The sequence below is a fragment of the Nomascus leucogenys genome, chromosome X (genome assembly GCF_006542625.1).
Source record: "Nomascus leucogenys isolate Asia chromosome X, Asia_NLE_v1, whole genome shotgun sequence".
Classification (NCBI taxonomy): domain Eukaryota; kingdom Metazoa; phylum Chordata; class Mammalia; order Primates; family Hylobatidae; genus Nomascus; species Nomascus leucogenys.
The window spans coordinates 106,386,864-106,408,367 of record NC_044406.1 but is presented as its reverse complement, the minus strand read 5'-3'; the positions used below and the strand labels follow the sequence as shown (position 1 = coordinate 106,408,367).

Here is a 21,504-nt window from a genome sequence, read left to right as displayed (position 1 = left end):
AGTTTATTCTCATCTTGCCTTGGTTTAATAATTTTTTAAATGGAGATAACAATCATACCTAATTCATAGAGGTGTTTTGAGGATTGAGGTGCTTAATTATACAATTTCACAAATGACCAGATCATGCAGCCTCACATTTCCTACTTGGCTCACTTTCATATTTTTTTATTCACAAGGGAAAGAGAGAGAGTGATTGTTATCCTCTGGCAGCATGTAATAAAGATAGAGCATCTTCTTGTGAAAACAATACATGTACCACGTTTCTATGTACCTATATGTGCTTCCGTCAATAAGCCTATGTTGGCTGCTGCATGTATGAGCCCTGGGCCAGGAAATGTGCCAGGAGAGTGTGTCTTTCACTCAGCAGATAGATTTTCTTTCTTGGCCTAATATATCTTATTCCTAGATACCAGAGCAAATAATAATGTAATAAGCATTACCATGTATTAAGTACCTACTCTGGACCCAACCCAAGAACAAGCAGTATGAAAGTGATAAGCAGGGGCACCATGGTGTAATTCACATTTTCATCATCAGATCACTCTGGCTGCTGGGTGGAGAATGTTTATAGGAGAAAAAAGGTGAAAGCAGAGAGACGACACTAATGCAATATCCCAGGTTTAAGACAATAGTGATTATCTTAAGCATGTCAGAGAAAAAAATTAAAGGTTTGGGAATGTGTTTCTGAGGCGGAGTCAACAGGATTTGCTGATAAATTGACTATTTGGAGTTGAAGAAAAAGAATAAAACAGTCTATATGTAACCAAGTACCTCTTTTTTAAACAATCAAATGAATTATTTTTTCCTTTTTCCTTTCCTCGCACCTCCTACTTAGCTCTTTGGGAATGCAATTATAACCTTTACCTTCTCTCCATCAGACACTCCCAACGCAGCAAGCTTATCTAACTACATGTTTACTTAAAAGTTACAGAGACCAAACCTTAAAGCAAACCAGGAACCTCCAGAACTCTCTCCTACCAGGAGGCAAATTGAGATTGCCTCAACTTACAACCTAGCTCTGCCCGTGACGGTGCCAGCCAGACCACCTGATAGATAAGACATTTGAAGCAAGTCACGTAGACTCTGCACTTCATCGCCCTCTCCCTTGCATGCCATTCACGCCAAGCCCCCCTTTCAAAGCTCCTGCCTTCTGCCCCAAAGGCTGTAGTGGCTTCCTTAAGGCAGCCTGTACTACTTCCCCTCAACTAGCTCTGGAATAAAGCCACTTTCTTTCTACCAGACGTCGTTCTTGTTCACTGGACTCTGCAAGTGGTGAGCGGTCGGAGCTGTGTTCAGTTACATGTATGCCTTGCCTCATTGAACTCTCATGAAAACCCTATGATCGAGACACTGTTGTTATCTCCATTTTATAGGTGAGGAAGTTGAGAACCAGATAGATTCATCCAGTAACCCAGGACACACAGTGAGTCATGCTTCGGATCTGTGCTCCTAGCTGATGCCTCCCATTACTGGTAGTCCTTTCCTGCTCCCCACAATGTACATTTCTTCATTTCTTTTTCTATTTTCTTATTATCTTTCTATTTTTCTTCTTCTTCCTCTCTCTTCTTTCACTAGGGATAGAACGCAAGCATCTCACTTAGCCCAGTGGATGGCAGTCAATTAATGGGGCGAGTGGCTTAGTCCTTGTCATGCTGCCAAGTGCAAGGGCCTTTCCATGCTCAGAATCACCATGAAGACCAGAGCTATCGCTCTTGGTAGGCTACAGACTCAAAGGGTCTGTATATTTATATATGCTGCCAAAAAAACCTCAAATAACCAATAGATATAAATAGGTACAGAACGTTTTTAAAAGAACATTTAAAAATAAAATTTTTTAAAATATTTTTGAAAAAACAAAATAAAGTACATAACATCACTTAAGAGCACACACACAATCTCTAGAAAAATTAAGGATTCATGAGTTGTCCACCCTCAGAAAACGTCTCCATGCCCTTCCTCATGACAGACTCTCTTAGCGTTTTCCTTTCTTTCATTTTCATTTTATTTCTTATTTTATTATTATTTTAGAGAAAAGGGGCCTCTGTCTGTTGCCCAGGCTGGAGTGCTGCCACGTGATTCTAGCTCACCACAGCCTCAAACTCCTGGGTTCAAGTGATCCTCCCATCTCAGCCTCCTGAGTAGCTGGGACTAGTGCAGGAGCCACTGCACCAGGCTCTTCAGGGTTTTTCTTTGTAATTGGGCTTATTGGGGTCAGTGGTAGGAAGGCTGTGTAGTTACGAGGCTCTGTGGAGCAGAAGTGGCCCCACATCTAGTAAGCTGCATATCCATAGATCCCAAATCTCCATCCCAAGATTGGAGATTTTTGGCAGGTATGCCCTTACTGGGACTCTTCCTATACCATCCTATGTATTTATTTATTTTTTGCTTGTCCTTATAGCACTCCTTTTTGCCATGAGTACAGGTTTCTCTTGCATAGCCAAAGATATTCAGTCTCAGGCTAACAGATTCAGCCTCGTGTTTATTCTGTGTTGACTTTCTCAAAGGGTGCGTTGGATTTCTTGCAGAGCACATCTTACCACCCAGAATGCTCTGCATGCCCACCTCCAAGATCCCGATCCCAGCACTGAAGAGAGCATGGCGGCTCTGCTTTCAGTGCCTTTGCTGGAACTCTGAACAAGCAGCCCCCCTTTTTTTTTTTTTTTTTTTTTTTGAGACGGAGTCTCGCTCTGTCGCCCAGGCTGGAGTGCAGTGGCGCAATCTCGGCTCACTGCAAGCTCCGCCTCCCGGGTTCACGCCATTCTCCTGCCTCAGCGTCTCCGAGTAGCTGGGACTACAGGCGCCCACCACCACGCCCGGCTAATTTTTTGTATTTTTAGTAGAGACGGGGTTTCACCGTGGTCTCGATCTCCTGACCTCGTGATCCGCCCGCCTCGGCCTCCCAAAGTGCTGGGATTACAAGCGTGAGCCACCGCGCCCGGCCACAAGCAGCCCCCTTGTCAATCATTTCAGCTTAGTTAATAGCCCGTGCCCTGTGCATGCTGCCAAATATGGAGGGTCAGGCCATGAGATATTCTCCAAACTTTTATTCAAGGTCCTGTGGTCACCGTGAGATCTCACTTCCCCACTGAGCCCCCAAATCAGCTTTCCTCAGGGTAATAACTAGGCCCGAGTAGGGTGTAGTCAGCAAAGCTGCAAGCTGGGGCCCCATGTTGCATACATATATGCTTCCTATTGGCCCTTTTTTCTCCACACTGCCCCTATGTTTTGGCCACCACACTCCACCCTCAACTGCCACCCCCACCCACGACCCATACCACACCCCTCACCCCCACCCACAACCCCTACCCCCACCACACACCCCTCACCCACAACCCCCACCCTCCACCCACACCTCCCATCTCCACCCGCTACCCCCACCCCCACCATGTACCCCCACCCGCAACCCCCACCCCCAACCCGCAACCCCTACCCTCACCGCAACCCCCGCCCTCACTGTGCACCCCCCACCCTCCACCCACATCCCCATCCCCACCTGCAACCCCCTCCCAGCTTTGCACCCCCCAACCAAACCCCCCCACTCGCAACCTCCACCCTCACCATGCACACCCCAACCCCCCACCTGCACCCCACCCCACACTCACAACCCCCCACTCCCACCTGCAACCCCCCAACTCCCAACCCCCACCCTCATCCCCCAACTTCCCATCCCCCCACTCCTCTCCATTCCCTCTCTTGCTTGTGCGCACAAGCAAGTCCCACTCATTGCAACTGTAACCAATACCAAGCATGAGAACAGGAACTAGCTCCACCCTCTACCCCCACTCCAGCTGCAGACGCCACAGAGTTTGTGTAGGGGTGCAGCGCTCCAGCCATGGCGCGTTCGCTCGTCCATGACACCAGGTTCTACTGCCTGAATGTATACGAGGTAACAATAAGCCCCATACCTGGGCTGGGGGCAGCATCAAGGGCAGAAGGCCATGTTGGCCAAGGAGCTCCAGGCCTCATGGGTAATACGAACCCTGAGGGCAGCGTGAACCACGAGAACGGCATGAACCGCGATGGCGGCGTGATCCACGAGGGCGGCGGTGGAAACCAAGCGCCTAGGCAGCAGCCGCAGCGCCCCGGGGAGGAGCTGGCCCAGGAGCAGCCCGAGAACATGAAGCCACGAATGCAGCGCACGAAGTTCACGCTGTTGCAGGTGGAGGAGCTGGAAAGTGTTTTCCAAAACACTCAATACCCTGATGTGACCACAAGGTAAGTGGCCTGCTCCAGGAGCCGCGAGATCTCCAAGTTCGTTTCGAGGCATCTTTTTCTCTCCCTTGCCCCACCCAATCATGAGGAAAAAGCCACTGGAGGTCCTTGCCTGCCTTTGTACTGGTGTGGAGGGGGATATTTACCTCCTGGACATCAAGGTAAATGTTTCATTGCAATGTTTATGTGCATGAAACCTGGAAACTAGTTTGTGCCTCCCTTTTTTAAAGATGTGGTAAAATTCACGGAAATATGAAATTTACCGTCCAAACCACTTTTTAAGTATAGAGTTCAGTTGTGTTAAGTATGTTCACATTGTTGTGCAATAGATCTCTGGAATTCTTCTCATCTTGCCAAGCTAAATTTCTATACCAGTTAAGCAACTCCCCTTTTCCCCCTTTCCCCGGCCCTTGGCAACCACCATTCTACTATTTTATGTCTCTATGATTTTGACTACTCTAGGTACCTCATGTAAGTAGAATCATACAGTATTTGCATTTTTGTCACTGACTTATTTCACTTAGCATAAGGTCTTCAAGGTTCATCCATATCTCAGCATATATTAGAATTTCCTTCCTTTTTAAGGCTGAATAATATTCCATTTTATAGATACGGGTGCATACACACCAACAGTACATGGGGGTTCCAGTTTCTCCACATCCTCACCAACACTTGTTATTTTCTGGGGTTTTTTACATAGCCATCCTAATGGGTGTGAGGTGATACTTCATTGTAGTTTCGATTTGCCTTTCCCTAATGATTAGTGATGTCGTGCATCCTTTCATGTGCTTAGTGGCCATTTGTATATCTTCTTTGGAAAAATGTCTCTTTAAGTCCTTTACCCATTTTAAAATCTGAGTGTTTTTCTTTCTTTCTTTCTTTTTTTTTTTTTTTTGGTTATTGAGTTGTAGGAGTTCTTTATATACTCTGGATATTAACCCCTTATCAGATGTGATTTGCAAATATTTCCTTCCATTCTATGAGTTGTCTTTTTACTCTGTTCATTGTATCTTTTGATATACAGAAGTTTTAAATTTTGATATAGTCCAATTTATCTATTTTTTCTTTTATTCCCTGTGATGATGGCCTATTTTTGTTGTTGTTGTTGTTTTTGTTGTTGAGTGGGGGATCTGTCACCCAAGCAATCCTCCCATCTCAGCCTCCTGAGTTGCTGGGATTATAGGAGTCAGCCACCACACCCAGCTCTGGTCTGTTTTTAGAAATAAAATTTTATTGAAATTGGGGTAAGGAGAATGAGGTACTATCATGCAACTACAGTGCTAGATCCTTCCTTTATTTAAAATTTTGATAATTTGTTCATCATAGTTTTTTTTTTGTTTGGTTGTTTTTTTTGTTTTGTTTTGAGACAGAGCCTCTCTCTGTGGCCCAGGTTGGAGTGCAGCAGTGCGATTTCAGCTCTCTGCAACCTTTGCTTCCTGGGTTCAAGCCATCCTCCCGTGTCAGCCTCCTGAGTAGCTGGGACTGCAGGCACAGGCCACCACACCTGGCTAATTTTTGTATTTTTTTTGTGTAGAGATAAGGTTTCGCCATGTTGCCCAGGCTAGTCTCAAACTCCTGGGCTCAAGCAGTCTGCCCACCTCGGCTTCCCAAACTGCTGGGATTATAGGCCTGAGCCACAGCGCCTGGTCCTCATCACAGATTTTTGCATTAATTGTTATTTATTAAAATAGTGCATTAGGGCCAGGCACGGTGGCTCGGGCCTGTAATTCCAGCGCTTTTGAGAGGCCGAGGTGGGAAGATTGCTTGAGTCCAGGAGTTCAAGAACAGCCTGGGCAACATGGCGAAACCCCATCTCTAAATAAAACTTTAAAAATTAGCCAGGTGGGTGTGGTGGTGTGTGCCTGTACTCCCAGCTACTTGGAAGGCTGAGGCAGGAGGATCGCTTGAGCCCAGGACATGGAGGCTGCAGTGAGCAGTGATCCTGCCACTGCACTCCAACCTAGATGACGGTGAGACCCTGTCTCAAATAATAATAATAAAAATAATAATAATGCATTAAATTATTCATCTTGGCCGGGTGCGGTGGTTCATGCCCCAAATCCCAGCACTTTGGGAGGCTGAGATGGGCAGGAGTTCGAGACCAGCTTGGCCAACATGGCAAAACCCCATCTCTACTAAAAATACAAAAATCAACTGGGCATGGTGGTATGTGCCTGTAATCGCAGCTACTCGGGAGGCTGAGGCACGAGAATTGCCTGAACCCTGGAGGCGGAAGTTGCAGTGAGCTGAAATCACGCCACTGCACTCCAGCCTAGGAGACAGAGTGAGAACTTGTCTCAATTTTTTTAAAAAAAGTATTTCTCTTGGTTACTGAGTTGTTAACGTCACCTTAAATTTCGTGATGAGGGTAAACAATTTCTAAAGCAACCATGGAGCTGGGAATTAGAGAAAAGTATATACTTGGGGGAGGTGTGAGGGGAGATTATAAATTGTAAAACAAACATGAAGTAAATAGTACATACTATATATTTCATTTCGTCCACAACTTTGAATACTAACCATGTGTGATTTTCTGTCCACAGAAGGGAACTTGCCGAAAGCTTAGGTGTGACTGAAGACAAAGTGCGGGTCAGTACACTTGAAAAAGCAATTTGAGAGGACAGCCATTCTAAAACCTGCTTCGGGGCACTGAAGGCTTTGAGGGCTTTGTCCTGAACGTTGTAAAGTTGTTGTTTTTATTATTGTCTTTTTTATGTTGGCAAATAAGTTTTGAAGTTTGAGTTCCTTGTCAGTAAAAAAGGGAGTAAGCCCCAACTTACGGTTCTTTCCTCTTTCCCCTTCCAATTAGGGAACATGATTTCCTAAAGGAAAAACAAAACAAAAACTGCTTCTCCTAATCTGTATACAAAATTAAACAAATACATACATATGAAACACATATATGTATAATATATATATATAATACATGCATACATATATGTATGTACCCAATAAATAAAATTCAACTCCTTCTAACACAGGTATCTTTTAGGAACAATTTCTGTGTAGAGTCATGGTGGGGCTCAGTCTTACCTTAGAAGTATTCAAGTTAATGCAGGGAGGAGCAGGGTTATAAGAGGGTTCAAGTGTACTAAATTATTTAAAGCCAGGCATAAACACTTAGCTAAATGAGTGAATTTATAAATATTGGGATGAGGGAGTAATTCACCCACAGAACACATTACATGACTAAATAATGTATATTTAGTTAAGCTGAGATTGATGGGAAGATAGCTTATATGTCCAAGCCCCTGGTCCCTCTTCGTTTCTTTTTAAGTTATTGGTAAAGCAGTATAGAGAGTAGCAGCCCTAAGTTTTAATTTTCTAAAATACTTTGATCTGTCAACCTGAAAAGATTGCTAAAATAGTCACATTATTTTGAAATTGAGGAAGGTTTGTAAGGTTTGTATGCTTTGGAAAATTGTCTAAAGAATGAAGCAAACAAAATGAGTAATATTGAATTCATTTCAGTTGACCAAGAAGGGTGAAAAGGTTAGAGAGAAATATGGTCAAAATAGGCTTTGCACATACTGTACAAATTCAACATTATGAAACTACTAAATGTTTAAGTGGCTGTTCTCTTGAGGAATTTCTATCCATCTAAGGATTTATATTTCTTTTTGGTGGTACTTTTTTGAAGTGGGTTTTCTGGAATTTGTTTGGAGAGGTGGCCCTCATTTTAGGGTAGATTCACACCCATGTTAATTTCAAATACTTTTCATTCCTTTAAGCAATGTTAACTAATTTGTAGGTCATAGGATTCAAATGATGACCACTTACGACCAAAGAAAACCATACATAGTATCAAAGTGATGTTTTCCCAAAAAAGAAAAGAAAACAAAAATCAGGATGACCTTATTATTAGCTTTTATGCAGAGTGCATGTGTGAGTGTAGTGAGGGAAATGCACTGCAGATGTGGTGGTGGGTTGTCCAAAAAAGCAGACTAACAAAGCGGGTTACTGAGTGCTGGCATCCTAATGGCAAAGGGTGGGCTCACAATTACACCTGGTTCGGGTTGGAGAAGTTGAAAAGAGGTTGGGATCACTTTCCTCTGGCTGGTAAGGCAAACTCAGAGGAAAAGAAAAACAAGGCTTAATGAGTTTCTTTTCCCCTCCCTGGGTCGACATAATGTTCTCTCCTTAGTGCTCTGAAAAGAATGTGAGCCACAAGATACAAATAAGGGAAGAGCCAGAATGCTTTCATGTATCTCCAAACTATACAGCATAAATTTCCCCCAAGAAAGTAATACATAGTTTCCCCATAGCTTTTGCAGATGGAATGCAACTGGTTTATGAAACCAGTATTGGGAATGCAGACCTAATATCAGAACATATCAGTTAGCCCACTGTACACTTTGGTTATGTTTATAGATATTTGACCAGTGGTACACTTGAAAGCTCCCAAAATGAGCTCTTTTAGACTTTTAGAGACTGGCCTCATGCAGCAGAAATACTGCAAATCCTTAAATGGGAAAGTGAAAAAGACGTGTCAGGTAGAGAAAGAAGGCCCTTTGTGCCGCTTACAATTTGCAGTTTGAGAACTTTTGAAAGTAATAAATACAATATAAACTCCATTAACTAGGATGCTGAGAGGATAGTGACATCTAACTCTCAGGTTCTTTTTGTCTGTTTGCTTTTTAATTGTTGGCAGATATTTAAGGAGGAGCCATATTTGTGACCCTTCCCCCACATTGATGTTAACCATCTTCCTAAAATGCTGGTTCCACCTTTCTGCCTTAGGAACAGGGGGTGGGATTCAGATCTCCTGGTTGAGTAGCAGGGCCTAGGGGGGCCCTGCCTTACTGGGCTACAGAACCTCCAGTCCAGGATCCTGGAGCTGTAGCTAAAACAGAGTGAGCTGACCTTGTCCTGAGCCCAGGAAGGTTTGGAGAGTGCAGCAGATTGGAGAACGAAGATTTGGCATTGGTGACAATGGTATACCTGTTTCCCCTAAACTATTGGGTGAGCAAAGATTTTTGAGAATTTCAGTTAATTTGAGTCGAGTTGGTTTCAACTTTCCTTAATGCTACAGGCTAAAATATCAAGGCAGTGTGCAGGCCTCTCTTGTCAGAGGACGAATGATCCCTTAGACATCCTGGAAGGAAACCTGTCTAAAATTCCAGTGTGCTCTTTCCTATTATTTACTACATACTAAAGATGGATTTTTAAAACAATCTCCTGAAAACGATTTGAAATTAGGCCCACTTTTTACCATGCCGAACTTCTCCCACAAACAAGATGAAACTCTCCCTAGTGAGGAGGGAGCAGGAGGCAGCTGGATAGTTGATGGTCACTTGTCAGATGCACATCTTTTGTTACCCTGTTGCCAGGCATTGAATTAACAGCAAGGACCTGGAACAACTCATAAGCCAGAACTGCATCCAATACCTGGAAGTAACCATTAAAGAATATTAAAATTGGGGCTGAGCACAGTGGCTCACGCTTGTAATCCCAACACTTTGGGACACCAAGGTGGGAAGATCACTTGAGGCCAGGAGCTCAAGAACAGCCTGGGCAACATAGCGAGACCCTGTCTCTACAGAAAAATTAAAACAGCTGGGCATAGTGGCATGTACCTCTAGTACCAGCTACTTGGGAGGGTGAGGTGGGAGGATCTCTTGAGCCCATAAGTTCAATGTCACAGTGAGCTATGACTGCACCACTGGACCCCAGCCCAGGCAAAACAGCAAGACCCTGTCTCAAAAAATAAATAAATAAATAAATAAATAAATAAATAAATAAAATGGAGAAGAGAGATACAAAGTAATAAGCTTATTCCAGGACTTGGCACAAAGCTGGTCCTCACTAAGGGTGAGCTGAAGGGCCACAGGCTATGTTGTTACCTTTCCTAAGGTATTTTAGCAATGAGGGAAATAGCTTCTCCTGATGCAGTTTAAAATCTCAATAGCATATAAAGTTGCATCCTGTGTTTTTCTATTACAGCATTAACTGTTCAATATACTAAACCAATCCCCTTTTCCTTCTGATTGTAGGTTTGGTTTAAGAATAAAAGGGCCAGATGCAGGCGACATCAGAGGAGATTAATGCTCGCCAGTGAACTACTTGCTGATCCAGACGACTGTGTCTACATCGTCTTGGACGAGCCCTAGAATGCCATCCTTCTTCAGGAGCTAGTTTGGAGATGGGTTTTCCTGGTGCCACTGACACCTGGGCTGCCCATGCCGCTCAGGCTACCCTTATCTCCTCTGAACTTATGTTATCAATAAAGAGGCAAATTCTCAATGTATTTGTTTTTGTGTGCCAATTGTGGTTAGTAGGGTATAGGTGCAAATTGTTTTTAAAAAGCCATTTAAGGCCGGGTGCAGTGGCTCACACCTGTAATCCTAACACTTTGGGAGGCCGAGGCGGGTGGATCAGGAGGTCAGGAGTTCAAGACCAGCCTAGCCAAGATGGTGAAACCCCGTCTCTATCAAAAATACAAAAAAAATTAGCTGGGTGTGGTGGCAGGCACCAGTAATCCCAGCTACACGGGAGGCTTGAACCCAGGAGGCAGAGGTTGCAGTGAGCCAAGATCGCACCACTGCACTTCAGCCTGGGCGACAGAATGAGACTCCATATCAAAAAAAAAAGAAAGCCATTTAAACAAAATGACGAGATCTTTCATGAAATGACATCCCTGAGCTGCCGTCAACAATAGGCCCTGCACATCACAGAAGTTTACCAAGCATCATTGTGAGTTTGCACTGACCCATACATCCTTCTCCACTCCCCCTCCCTACGCCTGCCATTATGCCATCCTCCTCACCACCTTGCCCCTTTAGGGACCACAAATATGTGCAAGAAGGGGTGAAGCAGATTCCTGGTGAGACAACAGTGAATTCCCAGATAAAGCTGAGTTCCAGTTATGCTGACTAGTTCCGTCCAAATTCTGGACTCTAAAGAAAAACTTCCTAGGTGGCTACTCATAGGATTTATGGGAAGGTGGCAGCTGAACATTGATCCACTCCACTATGCACCAAATTCTGTTCACTGCCCTCCCTTTTTGTGGGGGACACAGGGGAATAGGAGCTATTCTGCCCCAAAGATCGTGCTGCTTCAAAAGAAACAAGCAAAAATTTCATTAAGCCCAAAAAGAGGCTCTTCTCCCTTTTCTCCCCTCTCCCCAGTCCAGGAAGCATATTGTTATACCTTCCCTAGCTCAAAAGCAGATGAACAATCCTTTAAGTTTATATTGTCATCTTCAACATATTGGAGAGAATCCCACTTCCTGCTGATTACAAGGTGAAAGGGGACCTTTTCATTTAGTGCTGCTCAAAGAAGAGTAAGAAGATGGTACCCTGAGCAATGTTCCAGAATAACCACTCACTGGAACGAAGCAGTCAGACCTCTGCTTTGTTCATGCTATTGTAAACCAAAAATAAAATTCGAAGCCCCGTAACTATCTGAATGGATCCCTCCTCTCAGCCAAGGGCATTCCAAAGTTAACCTGAAAAACTTACTCAGGTCATGACAGAAAGTAGGCATCAGACATGCCTCATTATTCCCTACTCCCTTTTGGAATTCATGTACAGCTGACCAGTATTAATGTTAGAACAGAACTTAAGACTAACAGACTCTGTAGCAATAAGACACCAATTTCCAGCCTAACTCTAGTATAGCATCACATGACAGCAGGGCTTGAAAGAAATCAAAAGTATTTTACCCTATGTGTTTCTTTGCCATACTTTGAAATAGTCCTGCAAAGCTGTCTCTTGTGGGGGAAAATGTACATTTTCAAGAGTATCCCCTTTCTTGTGCAGGCCTTTTTCTTGATCCAGGAGAGAATCAACTCAAGTAAGAAACATTTACAATCTATTCTCTCTGAAGCTGGCTACCTGGAGGCTTCCTCTGCATAATGGGAACCTTGGTCTCCACAACCCCTTATCTTAACACAGACATTCTCTTGTATTGATTCTTGGTCTTTAGACAATAATGTAACTCTTTCAACCAACTGCCAATCAGAAAATCTTTGAATCTACGTATGACCTAGAAGCTCCCACTTTAAGTTTACCCACCTTTCTGGACAGAACCAACGTTGTACATCTTACATGTATTGATTGATGTCTTATGTCTCCTTAAAATGTGTAAAACCAAGCTGTAGCCCAACCACCTGGGGCACACATTCTCAGGAACTCCTGAGAGTTTTCATGGGCCATTGGTCACTCGTATTCAGCTCAGAATAAATCTTTTCAAATATTTTACAGAGTTTTACTCTTTTTATCAACACGATCTTCTTTGTGCAAAACTTCCAGGATAGAAAGAAAACAAAAACAAAAATAAGTTAGGAAGATGAAGAGGCCCAGCCCATTTTTTAAAGCATAAAGTTCTTCTCAGTTTAACCTTTGTTTCTGAGTAACCTTTAGCAATATGAGTCTCCTTCAGTGGAGTTTTATGTTAAAAGTGATTAATCGTGGACCCCACAGTCATACTATAAAGTGATTGCAGTGACTATAGATAAAGTATCAGAGTTACCCCACAATTTCCTCTCATGGGTGTTAATCAAAGACCAGATTAATAGTGCTCATATGTTCCCAGTGTAAAGGAAGGCTCTGTTTCCTTGGAAAAGCATGCCATGGTGCCTGCTAATTTTAATTCCTTACTTCTTCCTTTTTTCCACTTGTGATTGTCAAATGTCAGCAAAGTAGTATGCATAATGTGTGGCTTCCACAGAGAGAGGGTTATTGCTACACAGAAGCCCCAGGCCCTGTTGGGAGTGTGGAAAATCCAAGAAGAATGTACCTCACCACTCTCACGGGATGATTTTCAAACCAAAAATTATTTCCCAGTGTTAATCACTTTCCATCTAAAACAGTAAATTTCTCAATGCTTTAAGCAGCCTCAGAATCAGTGGGTCTGTACAAATAAGCTCCAAGACAACATCAGACCCAGGCCTGACACCTTCTCTGCATTGGCTACAGCTGAAACTGAAGGCCAGAGAGTGCTCAGCAGAAATCCTCAGTCAATCCTCACATCCAGTCTGACACACACTAGCAGAGAATATTCTTTTTTCATGTTCAGATTTCCTGGAAGAAGCAAAATAAAAGTGAATATATTTTCCAGAAGTGGGTAGCATCTTCAAGAGTAATATACACTGTTTTTTAACATGTCTCTACTTCCAAGTGCCAGAAATTAAGGCAGGATTCAGGCAGGATGGTGGTATGAGGCAGAAAAGATAAGCAAAACATTGCGGTACATGATAATTTACCTGCAGTCTAGGTTTTCAAAGACAGAGATCCTCTAAAATTAATGCCACAAAGAACACTTCTCTTTCTTTTATTTTTTATTTAACTTTCATTTTAAGTTCAGGGGCACAAATGCAGGTTTGTTACATGGGTGAACTTGTGTCATGGGGGTGTGCTGTACAGATTATTTCATCACCCAGGTATTAAGCCTAGTACCCATTAGTTCTTTTTCATTATCCTCTCCCTCCTCCTACCCTTCAGTAGGCCCTAATGAGTGTGTTCCCCTCCATGTGTCCATGTGTTCTCATCATTTAGCTCCCATTTATAAGTGAGAACATGCAGTATTTAGTTTTCTGTTCCTGCATTAGTTTGCTCAGGATAATGTTCCTTTTTATGGCTGCATAGTACTCCATGGTGTATATGTACTACATTTTCTTTATCCAGACTATCATTGATGGGCATTTGGGTTGATTCCATCTCTTTGCTATTGTGAATAGTGCTGCAATGAAATACATGTGCGTGTATCTTTATGATAAAATGATTTATATTCCTCTGGGTATATACCCAGTAATGGGATTGCTGGGTCAAATGTTATTTCTGGTTCTAGGTCTTAGAGGAATCACCACATTGTCTTTCACAGTGGTTAAACTAATTTACATTCCCACCAACAGTGGAAAAGCATTCCTATTTCTCTGCAGCCTTGACAGCATCTGTTGTTTCTTGATTTTTTTAATAATTGCTCTTCTGACCAGTGTGAGATGGCGTCTCACTGTGGTTTTGATTTGTATTTCTCTAATGATAGTGATGTTGAGCTTTTTTTATATGTTTTTTGGCCACATAAATGTCTTCTTTTGAGAAGCGTCTGTTCATTTCATTTGCCCACTTTTTTATTTTTTTTATTTTTTTTATTTTTTTTTTTGAGACGGAGTCTCGCTCTGTCGCCCAGGCTGGAGTGCAGTGGCGCAATCTCGGCTCACTGCAAGCTTCGCCTCCCGGGTTCACGCCATTCTCCTGACTCAGCCTCTCCGAGTAGCTGGGACTACAGGCGCCCGCCACCACGCCCGGCTAATTTTTTGTATTTTTTAGTAGAGACAGGGTTTCACCGTGGTCTTGATCTCCTGACCTCGTGATCCGCCCGCCTCGGCCTCCCAAAGTGCTGGGATTACAAGTGTGAGCCACCGCGCCCGGCCCCACTTTTTTATTATACTTTAAGTTCTAGGATACATGTGCAGAACGTGCAGATTTGTTACATAGGTACACACATGCCATGGTGGTGTGCTGCACCCATCAACCCATCATCTACATTAGGTATTTCTCCTAATGCTATCCCTCCCCTAGCTCTCCACCCCCGACAGGCCCTGGTGTGTGATGTTCCCTCCCTGTGTCCATGTGTTCTCAATGTTCAACTCCCATTTATAAGTGAGAACATGCAGTGTTTGGTTTTCTGGTCCTGTGTTAGTTTGCTGAGAATGATGGTTTCCAGCTTCATCCATGTCCCTGCAAAGGACATGAACTCATTCTTTTTATGGCTGCATAGTATTCCATACTGTATATGTGCCACATTTTCTTTATCCAGTCTATAATTGAGGGGCATTTGGGTTGGTTCCAAGTCTTTACTATTGTGAATAGTGCTGAAATAAACACTGTGCATGTGTCTTTATAGTAGAATGATTTATAATCCTTTGGGTATATACCCAGTATTGGGATTGCTGGGTCAAATGGTATTTCTGGTTCTAGATCCTTGAGGAATTGCCACACTGTCTTCCACTATGGTTGAACTAATTTACACTCCCACCAACAGTGTAAAAGCGTTCCTATTTCTCCACATCCTCTCCAGCATCTGTTGTTTCCTGACTTTTTAATGATCGCCATTCTAACTGGCATGAGAAGGTATCTCATTGTGGCTTTGATTTGCATTTCTCTAATGGCAAGTGATGATGAGCTTTTTGTCATATGTTTGTTGGCTGCATAAATGTCTTCTTTTGAGAAGTGTTTGCTCATATCCTTCAACCACTTTTTGATGGGGTTGTTTTTTTTTTCTTGTAAATTTATTTAAGTTCCTTGTAGATTCTAAATATTAGCCCTTTGTCAGATGGGTAGATTGCAAAAATTTTCTCCCATTCTGTAGGTTGCCTGTTCACTCTGATGATAGTTTCTTTTGCTGTGCAGAAGCTCTTTAGTTTAATTAGATCCCATTTGTCAATTTTGGCTTTTGCTGCCATTACTTTTGGTGTTTTAGACATGAAGTCTTTGCCCATGCCTATGTCCTGAATGGTATTTCCTAGGTTTTCTTCTAGGGTTTTTATGGTTTTCAGTCCTATGTTTAAGTCTTTAATCCATCTTGAGTTAATTTTTGTATAAAGTGTAAGGAAGCGGTTTCAGTTTTCTGCATATGGCTAGCCAGTTTTCCCAACAAAATACCTAGGAATACAGCTAACAAGGGATGTGAAGGACCTCTTCAAGGAGAACTACAAACCACTGCTCAAGGAAATAAGAGAAGGCACAAACAAATGGAAAAAAACATTCCATGCTCATGGATAGGAAGAATCAATATTGTGAAAATGGCCATACTGCCCAAAGTAAAGAGAAAAAGAGTCTGGTATTCTAGAGGGAGATTAAAAAGAGATGCCAAGTCAAACATAAAATTATAAAAATCTATCATAGGATTGTATAAGGGGACCAATTTTATCAATATAGGTAGTTTTAAATTTAGTCTCTTACTATTTAACTGGATCTGAGGTCTAGGCAGAGCCCACACTGAATTCTGAATCTCCAAAAGAGAGAATTTTCATGAGCCTAGAACATGTTATGCTTTTATAATGCACTTTCTTTGTGAAGACATTTCTCTAAGTGTCTAAACTATACTCTTTCTGATTTTAAACACCCAAGAATAGCCACTGTTGTAATAACTACTTTAGTCAAAACAAAATCAGGTAACAATACAAAAGCAAGCTATTTAAGATCTGAGAAGAACTTGTCTGTTTATACTCTTAGGGTTCCATAAGGAAAAACAGAGGTTTCTCCCCAAAATGGAGTCTGGCACCTTCTCTGTTTTCTTTAAGGAATCTCAGGCTGTTAAAAATCATTTTAGGTCCCTCATGCAGCAGAGAGGGGCAAAAGGAAGGAGAGACAGGAAGAAAAATGGAGAAAACAGAATTCAGTCAAATGAGAAAAACAAAACTTTTTCTACAAAAAAAAAGAAGTTCTAGGAAAAAAAACATAAAGGCCTTTTAAGTGGACACACACACACATACACACACACACACACACAATCTTAAATATTAGCTTTTTAATTAAGCAGATTCATAGCCATTGAGCTCTTCTAAAAAAAAAAAATCCTTTTAAGCCGGGTGTGGTGCCTCACACCTGTAATCCCAGCACTGGGAGGCCAAGGTGGGTGGGTCACTTGAGGTCAGGAGTTTGAGACCAGCCTGGCCAACATGGTGAAACGCTGTTTCTACTAAAAACACAAAAATTAGCCTGGTGTGGTGGCACATGCCTGTAATCCCAGCTACTCAGGAGGCTAAGGCAGGAGAATTGCAAGAAAGCAGGCAGGTTGCAGTGAGCAGAGAATGTGCCACTGTACTCCAGCCTAGGCAACAGAGCAAGACTCCGTCTCAAAAAACAAAATCCTTTTAAATCTCATTGCCATATTTTAGCTGAGACAAATTGCTCATTCTTCAACAGTAACGTAAATATGAAACCTGAAAGGACTTGATTTAGGAACCAAACCCAGGGTGTTGTGGTGGGAAAAAAAAGGGCAGAACCATAGCTACTGAACTGCACCATGGGACAACAGCTGTTGCTCTTTCAGTTTGGCTTGGCTAGCAAAAAGTGGCCTTGTTATGTAAGTAAAACCCCACAGGTAGTTAAAATCTTTCCTTTTTTTCCCCTTTGCTGGTCATTTTTTCTTTTTCCTTTTTTTTCCCCAGCTGTGGGAATGTAGCTAATTCAGTGGCATTGTTCCCCATAATTTGGAAATTTCCTTCAAATTTGACCAAGTCTGATAGAGTTTATCAAATCCAATGGAAAAAAGACCAAAAGAAGAACAAAAATAGAAACAAACAAAAATAGTTAAGCAAAACAAACAAAAAAATTGCACAACTTATACAATTACTGAGCACTCTAAAGGTAAGAAGAAATTAAGAGCAGCTGGTTGTTAATTTTAACTTTAGTCATTAAGGAGAATTTCCAAGACAAAATCCCAATTCAGTTACTTACCTAGGAATGGAGCCCAGTCTGAAGATGGCTCTCTACCATCCTAGAAACAGGAAACAACTTCAACTCACCTTCCCTGTTGGAAGTGAGCTCACACTCCAGAAAGGAGTTGCCTGCTCTCCATCATCATGAAGCAGGACAATTCACCCTCCTTGTGTAAAACTCCAGAAAAGGAGTTGTACAACAAAATAAACCTTAGATCTCAGCCAAATTTGAGGAGATCATGGATTCTCTGAAGGGGGAGCTCCTCGGACTTCACAAATTGTCCTATTGGTTTGAACAATAAAGATAGCTCAAACTGGTACCAAGCACCAATAGGAGATTTGTCAAGGGTTAGGGGAACCTCCACTCAGAAGCCATTCCTGGTTACCAACTTGTGAACCAAAAGTATCTGAGACAGGTTCCAATCAATTTAGAAAGTTTATTTTACCAAGGTTAAGGATGCACCCATGACACAGTCTCAAGAGGTCCTAATGACATGTGCTCAAGGTGGTCAGATACAGCTTAGTTTTATACATTTTAGGGAGACATGAGACATTAATCAATATATGTAAGATGTACATTGGTTTTGTGCAGAAAGGCAGGGACAACTCAAAATGGGGAGGGGGCCTCCAGGTCATAGGCAGATAAGAGACAAATGGTTCGATTCTTTTGAGTCTTTAATTGACCTTCCACTGAATACACAAATTACATGTGAGAGGGGGATAGAGGAACAGTCACTTATTCCTTAATCTGGCTCAGTGAATCTGCATTTTTACATAAACAATAGGGCAGAGGAAGCAATCAGGCACCCATTTGTCTCAAGCTGTTAGCGGTGGAAGACATCCGAGTTACCCGTGTTAATGGTGGTGAATCTGTATCAGTCCACAGCAACTTCGGTGCTTGCCTCTTCAGAAGAAAGAATTCGACTGAGGGGCAGAAAGCAAAAAAAGAGACTGAGATAAGTGTCAGAGCAGAAGTGGAAGTTTATTTAAAACACTTTAGAACAGGAAGGAAAGGAAAATTTGTTTGAAAGAGACCCAAGCAGGCACCTGAAGGTACAAGAGAGAAAAGAGAGCAAAAGAAGACAGCAGAAAGCCCCTTTAACCTTGATCCTTGGACTTTATAGGCTTGCCTTTTTCCCATGATTCTTCCCTTAGGGTGGGCTTTCTGCATGCAAAGTGCTTTCCTTACCCTTTGGAATTGAGCATGCTCAGTGTGTTTAGGGAGTTACACATGCTCATCTGAGGCTTTCTTTCCTTTTCCAGTGAAGTGTGCTTGTGGAAGATCATACTTCACCATTTTTGTCTCTTAACATGCATGCTCAGGAAGTTGCTTCTCCCTAGGGCCTGCATTCAATTAACATTTTGATGTTAACAGGTGTGGACCATCAGGAAACAACCTCTCCCTGGTGCTGCTGAATTATCATTTTTAGAGAGGCAATGAGGTAATTGTTGAACCATCACCTGACATTTCTAGTGGGTGGGGGAAAGCCCTCTCCTGCCCTGCTCATGCCTAACTACCTGTAACAAGGTGAGCAGAGGGATGACTTTGAGTTCTGTCCTTTGTCCAGCACCTGTGAAGATAAGCTATCAATTTATATTGCCAGGGTGAAAATTAACAGAATTGTCTTAGGGTAAAGATCGTGAGGCCCACAAGGAATTTCCTTGTGGGCAAATTGTGAGGGAGGCATGCAGCCTTTTTTTAAATCTTTGTAGCTGTGTTATTTAGGAATAAAATGAGAGGCAGGTTTGCCTGACGCAGTTCCCAGCTTGTCTTTTCCCTTTGGCTTAGTGATTTTGGTGATCGTGCAATTTATTTTGCCTTCACAAGCCCTTCACTGGATTTCCTGATTAGTAAGTTCAATTTTGTCTCATTTGACATGGGCATGGACTGGGATTCTGATACCTTAAGTGGACACCCTGTGGAGTTGGTTGCTATGATGATATAATACTCATCCCATATCCCTCATCCTAAGAATGCGGCATGACATCACTTTCACTTTAGAATTCATTTATGGGGACAAGGAGGCTGTGGACACCTGGAGGAGAAAGAAAGTCCATTTATTTCACAGGTAAAGCAAAATAAAAAAGAAAAGGCCAAGTTTCCATATTTAAAATGTGTACTGGCCAGGCGCGGTGGCTCACGCTTGTAATCCCAGCACTTTGGGAGGCCGAGGCGGGCGGATCACGAGGTCAGGAGATCGAGACCACGGTGAAACCCGTCTCTACTAAAAACACAAAAAAATTAGCCAGGCGTGGTGGCGGGCGCCTGTAGTCCCAGCTACTCAGAGAGGCTGAGGCAGGAGAATGGCGTGAACCCAGGAGGCGGAGCTTGCAGTGAGCCGAGATTGCACCACTGCACTCCAGCCTGGGTGACAGAGCGAGACTCCGTCTCAAAAAAAAAAAAAAAATGTGTAATTTGCCCTTAAAGAAACAGCAAATGAGTAGCACATTTGTCTTTTAATATCAGCACAACACTGTTGCACCCTGAATGCTCCATATAAAGAATATCAGTAAATTGGACCTAAACAATGCAAGGGCAGAGAACTATGTCTTACTTATCTTTATATCCACTGCTCCTTCCCTTTTCTTGTCTTTCATGCATGGATGTGAATTGACAGTTCAATTGCATTTAAAATCTGGCACAATGAGCCATTGGCTGTGCTGAGAGATCTGGGTTGTTGACCAAATTCTGAGGCTTCCTTGTTCTCAATCCCTCTCACAGACTGTTTCCCTAGGAACTTGGTGGTCAGCAGAGCACTCGAATTCTCCTTCCAAACCATGAGCTTGTATTTTTGGCTGTTCCTTCTCTCTTTTGCAGACACACGTGCATGTAGGCATGCATGCACACACACAGGATCTTTAGCTAGAAAGCACCCTGGAATGGTCACATCACTCCATTTCACCCTGTGCTTTTTGGTCATCAGAATACCCCCACCCCCACAAGCTGCAACCACATTTCTACCTGTTAGAAGACACAACTGTCAAGTTTCCCAGTGAGATAAAACAAGAAACAATCGTCTATTTATGAGAGCATTTTCCAATTTAAAATTCCAATTGACTAATCCAGGAGTTTGGGAAATTTTCCATACATACAGTGGCCTAATATCAAACTCCTTCCTATAAAAACAGGAACAATTCATCATCACAGAATAAAGCTTGTCAAGCCAGTTGTTAGTGGGACCCACAAAGCCAGTTCCTCAGTTGGGTATCAAATCCGTACAAATCTGTATTAACTAAAAATAATAACTAAATTGTTTATTCAGGAGAAAAATTAATTTTAAAAGTACGTAATTCAGGTCCTTCCAAAAACACGTTAGTGATTAAAAGCTTTTTTTAGTATTGAAATCTCTTAAAAAGTTATTGATATAATTAGGAAGGGCCTTCATGTAGAGTCGAATGAACACAGACCATAATACATTCTTGCACAACCCCTACTCCCTATTGGCTTCCCCCGGAGTCCTGCATGGGTGCTCTAAGTGGCAGTCATGTGCCAGTCCATGCTGCAGGGTCACAGATTGGGAAGACGGGTAATGAATGGAAGCTGGATGTCCCTGAAGCTGTAACATAAGCCAAGTGCAGTAGCTCACACCTGTAATCCCAGCACTTTGGGAGGCTGAGGTGTGCAGATCACCTGAGATCAGGAGTTGGAGACTAGCCTGGCCAACATGGTGAAACCCTGTCTCCACTAAATATATGCCTGTAATCTCAGCTACTGGGGAGTCTGAGGCACAAGAATCACTAGAACCCGAGAGGTAGAGGTTGCAGTGAGCCAAGATCACACCACTACACTCCAGCCTGGGTGACAGAGTGAGACTCCATCTCAAAAAAAAAAAAAAAAAAAAGGAAAAAAAAAAACAAGCTGTAACATAAAAACAACTTAATTATTGCAAAGAAGAGATCAGTATAGT

The 21,504-nt window shown here is 42.6% G+C and overlaps 1 protein-coding gene and 2 long non-coding RNA genes across 4 annotated transcripts in view; 2 read left to right on the top strand and 1 right to left on the bottom strand.

The window, feature by feature from the left end:
• On the top strand, positions 1-2,641 carry LOC105738141. 2 transcript variants are annotated; one of them, XR_004028715.1, is made up of 4 exons: positions 1-1,272; positions 1,374-1,423; positions 1,576-1,715; positions 2,526-2,641. It is a non-coding gene; the product is annotated as an uncharacterized LOC105738141 (long non-coding RNA). The 2 variants fall into 2 exon arrangements; XR_004028714.1 differs by lacking the exon at positions 2,526-2,641 and having other exon boundaries at positions 1,576-2,020.
• The window catches only part of LOC115833276, a 46,354-nt gene extending 28,518 nt beyond the window's left edge, over positions 1-17,836 (bottom strand). The window contains exon 1 of the long non-coding RNA XR_004028716.1: positions 17,616-17,836. This is a non-coding gene — a long non-coding RNA (uncharacterized LOC115833276). The remainder of the gene's footprint in view (positions 1-17,615) is intronic.
• Positions 3,655-10,459, top strand: RHOXF1 (Rhox homeobox family member 1). Its single transcript, XM_030807028.1, has 3 exons — positions 3,655-4,215; positions 6,756-6,801; positions 10,206-10,459. Exons 1-3 carry the CDS (start codon positions 3,833-3,835, stop codon positions 10,320-10,322), a joined length of 546 nt encoding a protein of 181 aa, XP_030662888.1. The 5' UTR covers positions 3,655-3,832; the 3' UTR covers positions 10,323-10,459.
• Positions 17,837-21,504: the final 3,668 nt, after the last annotated feature.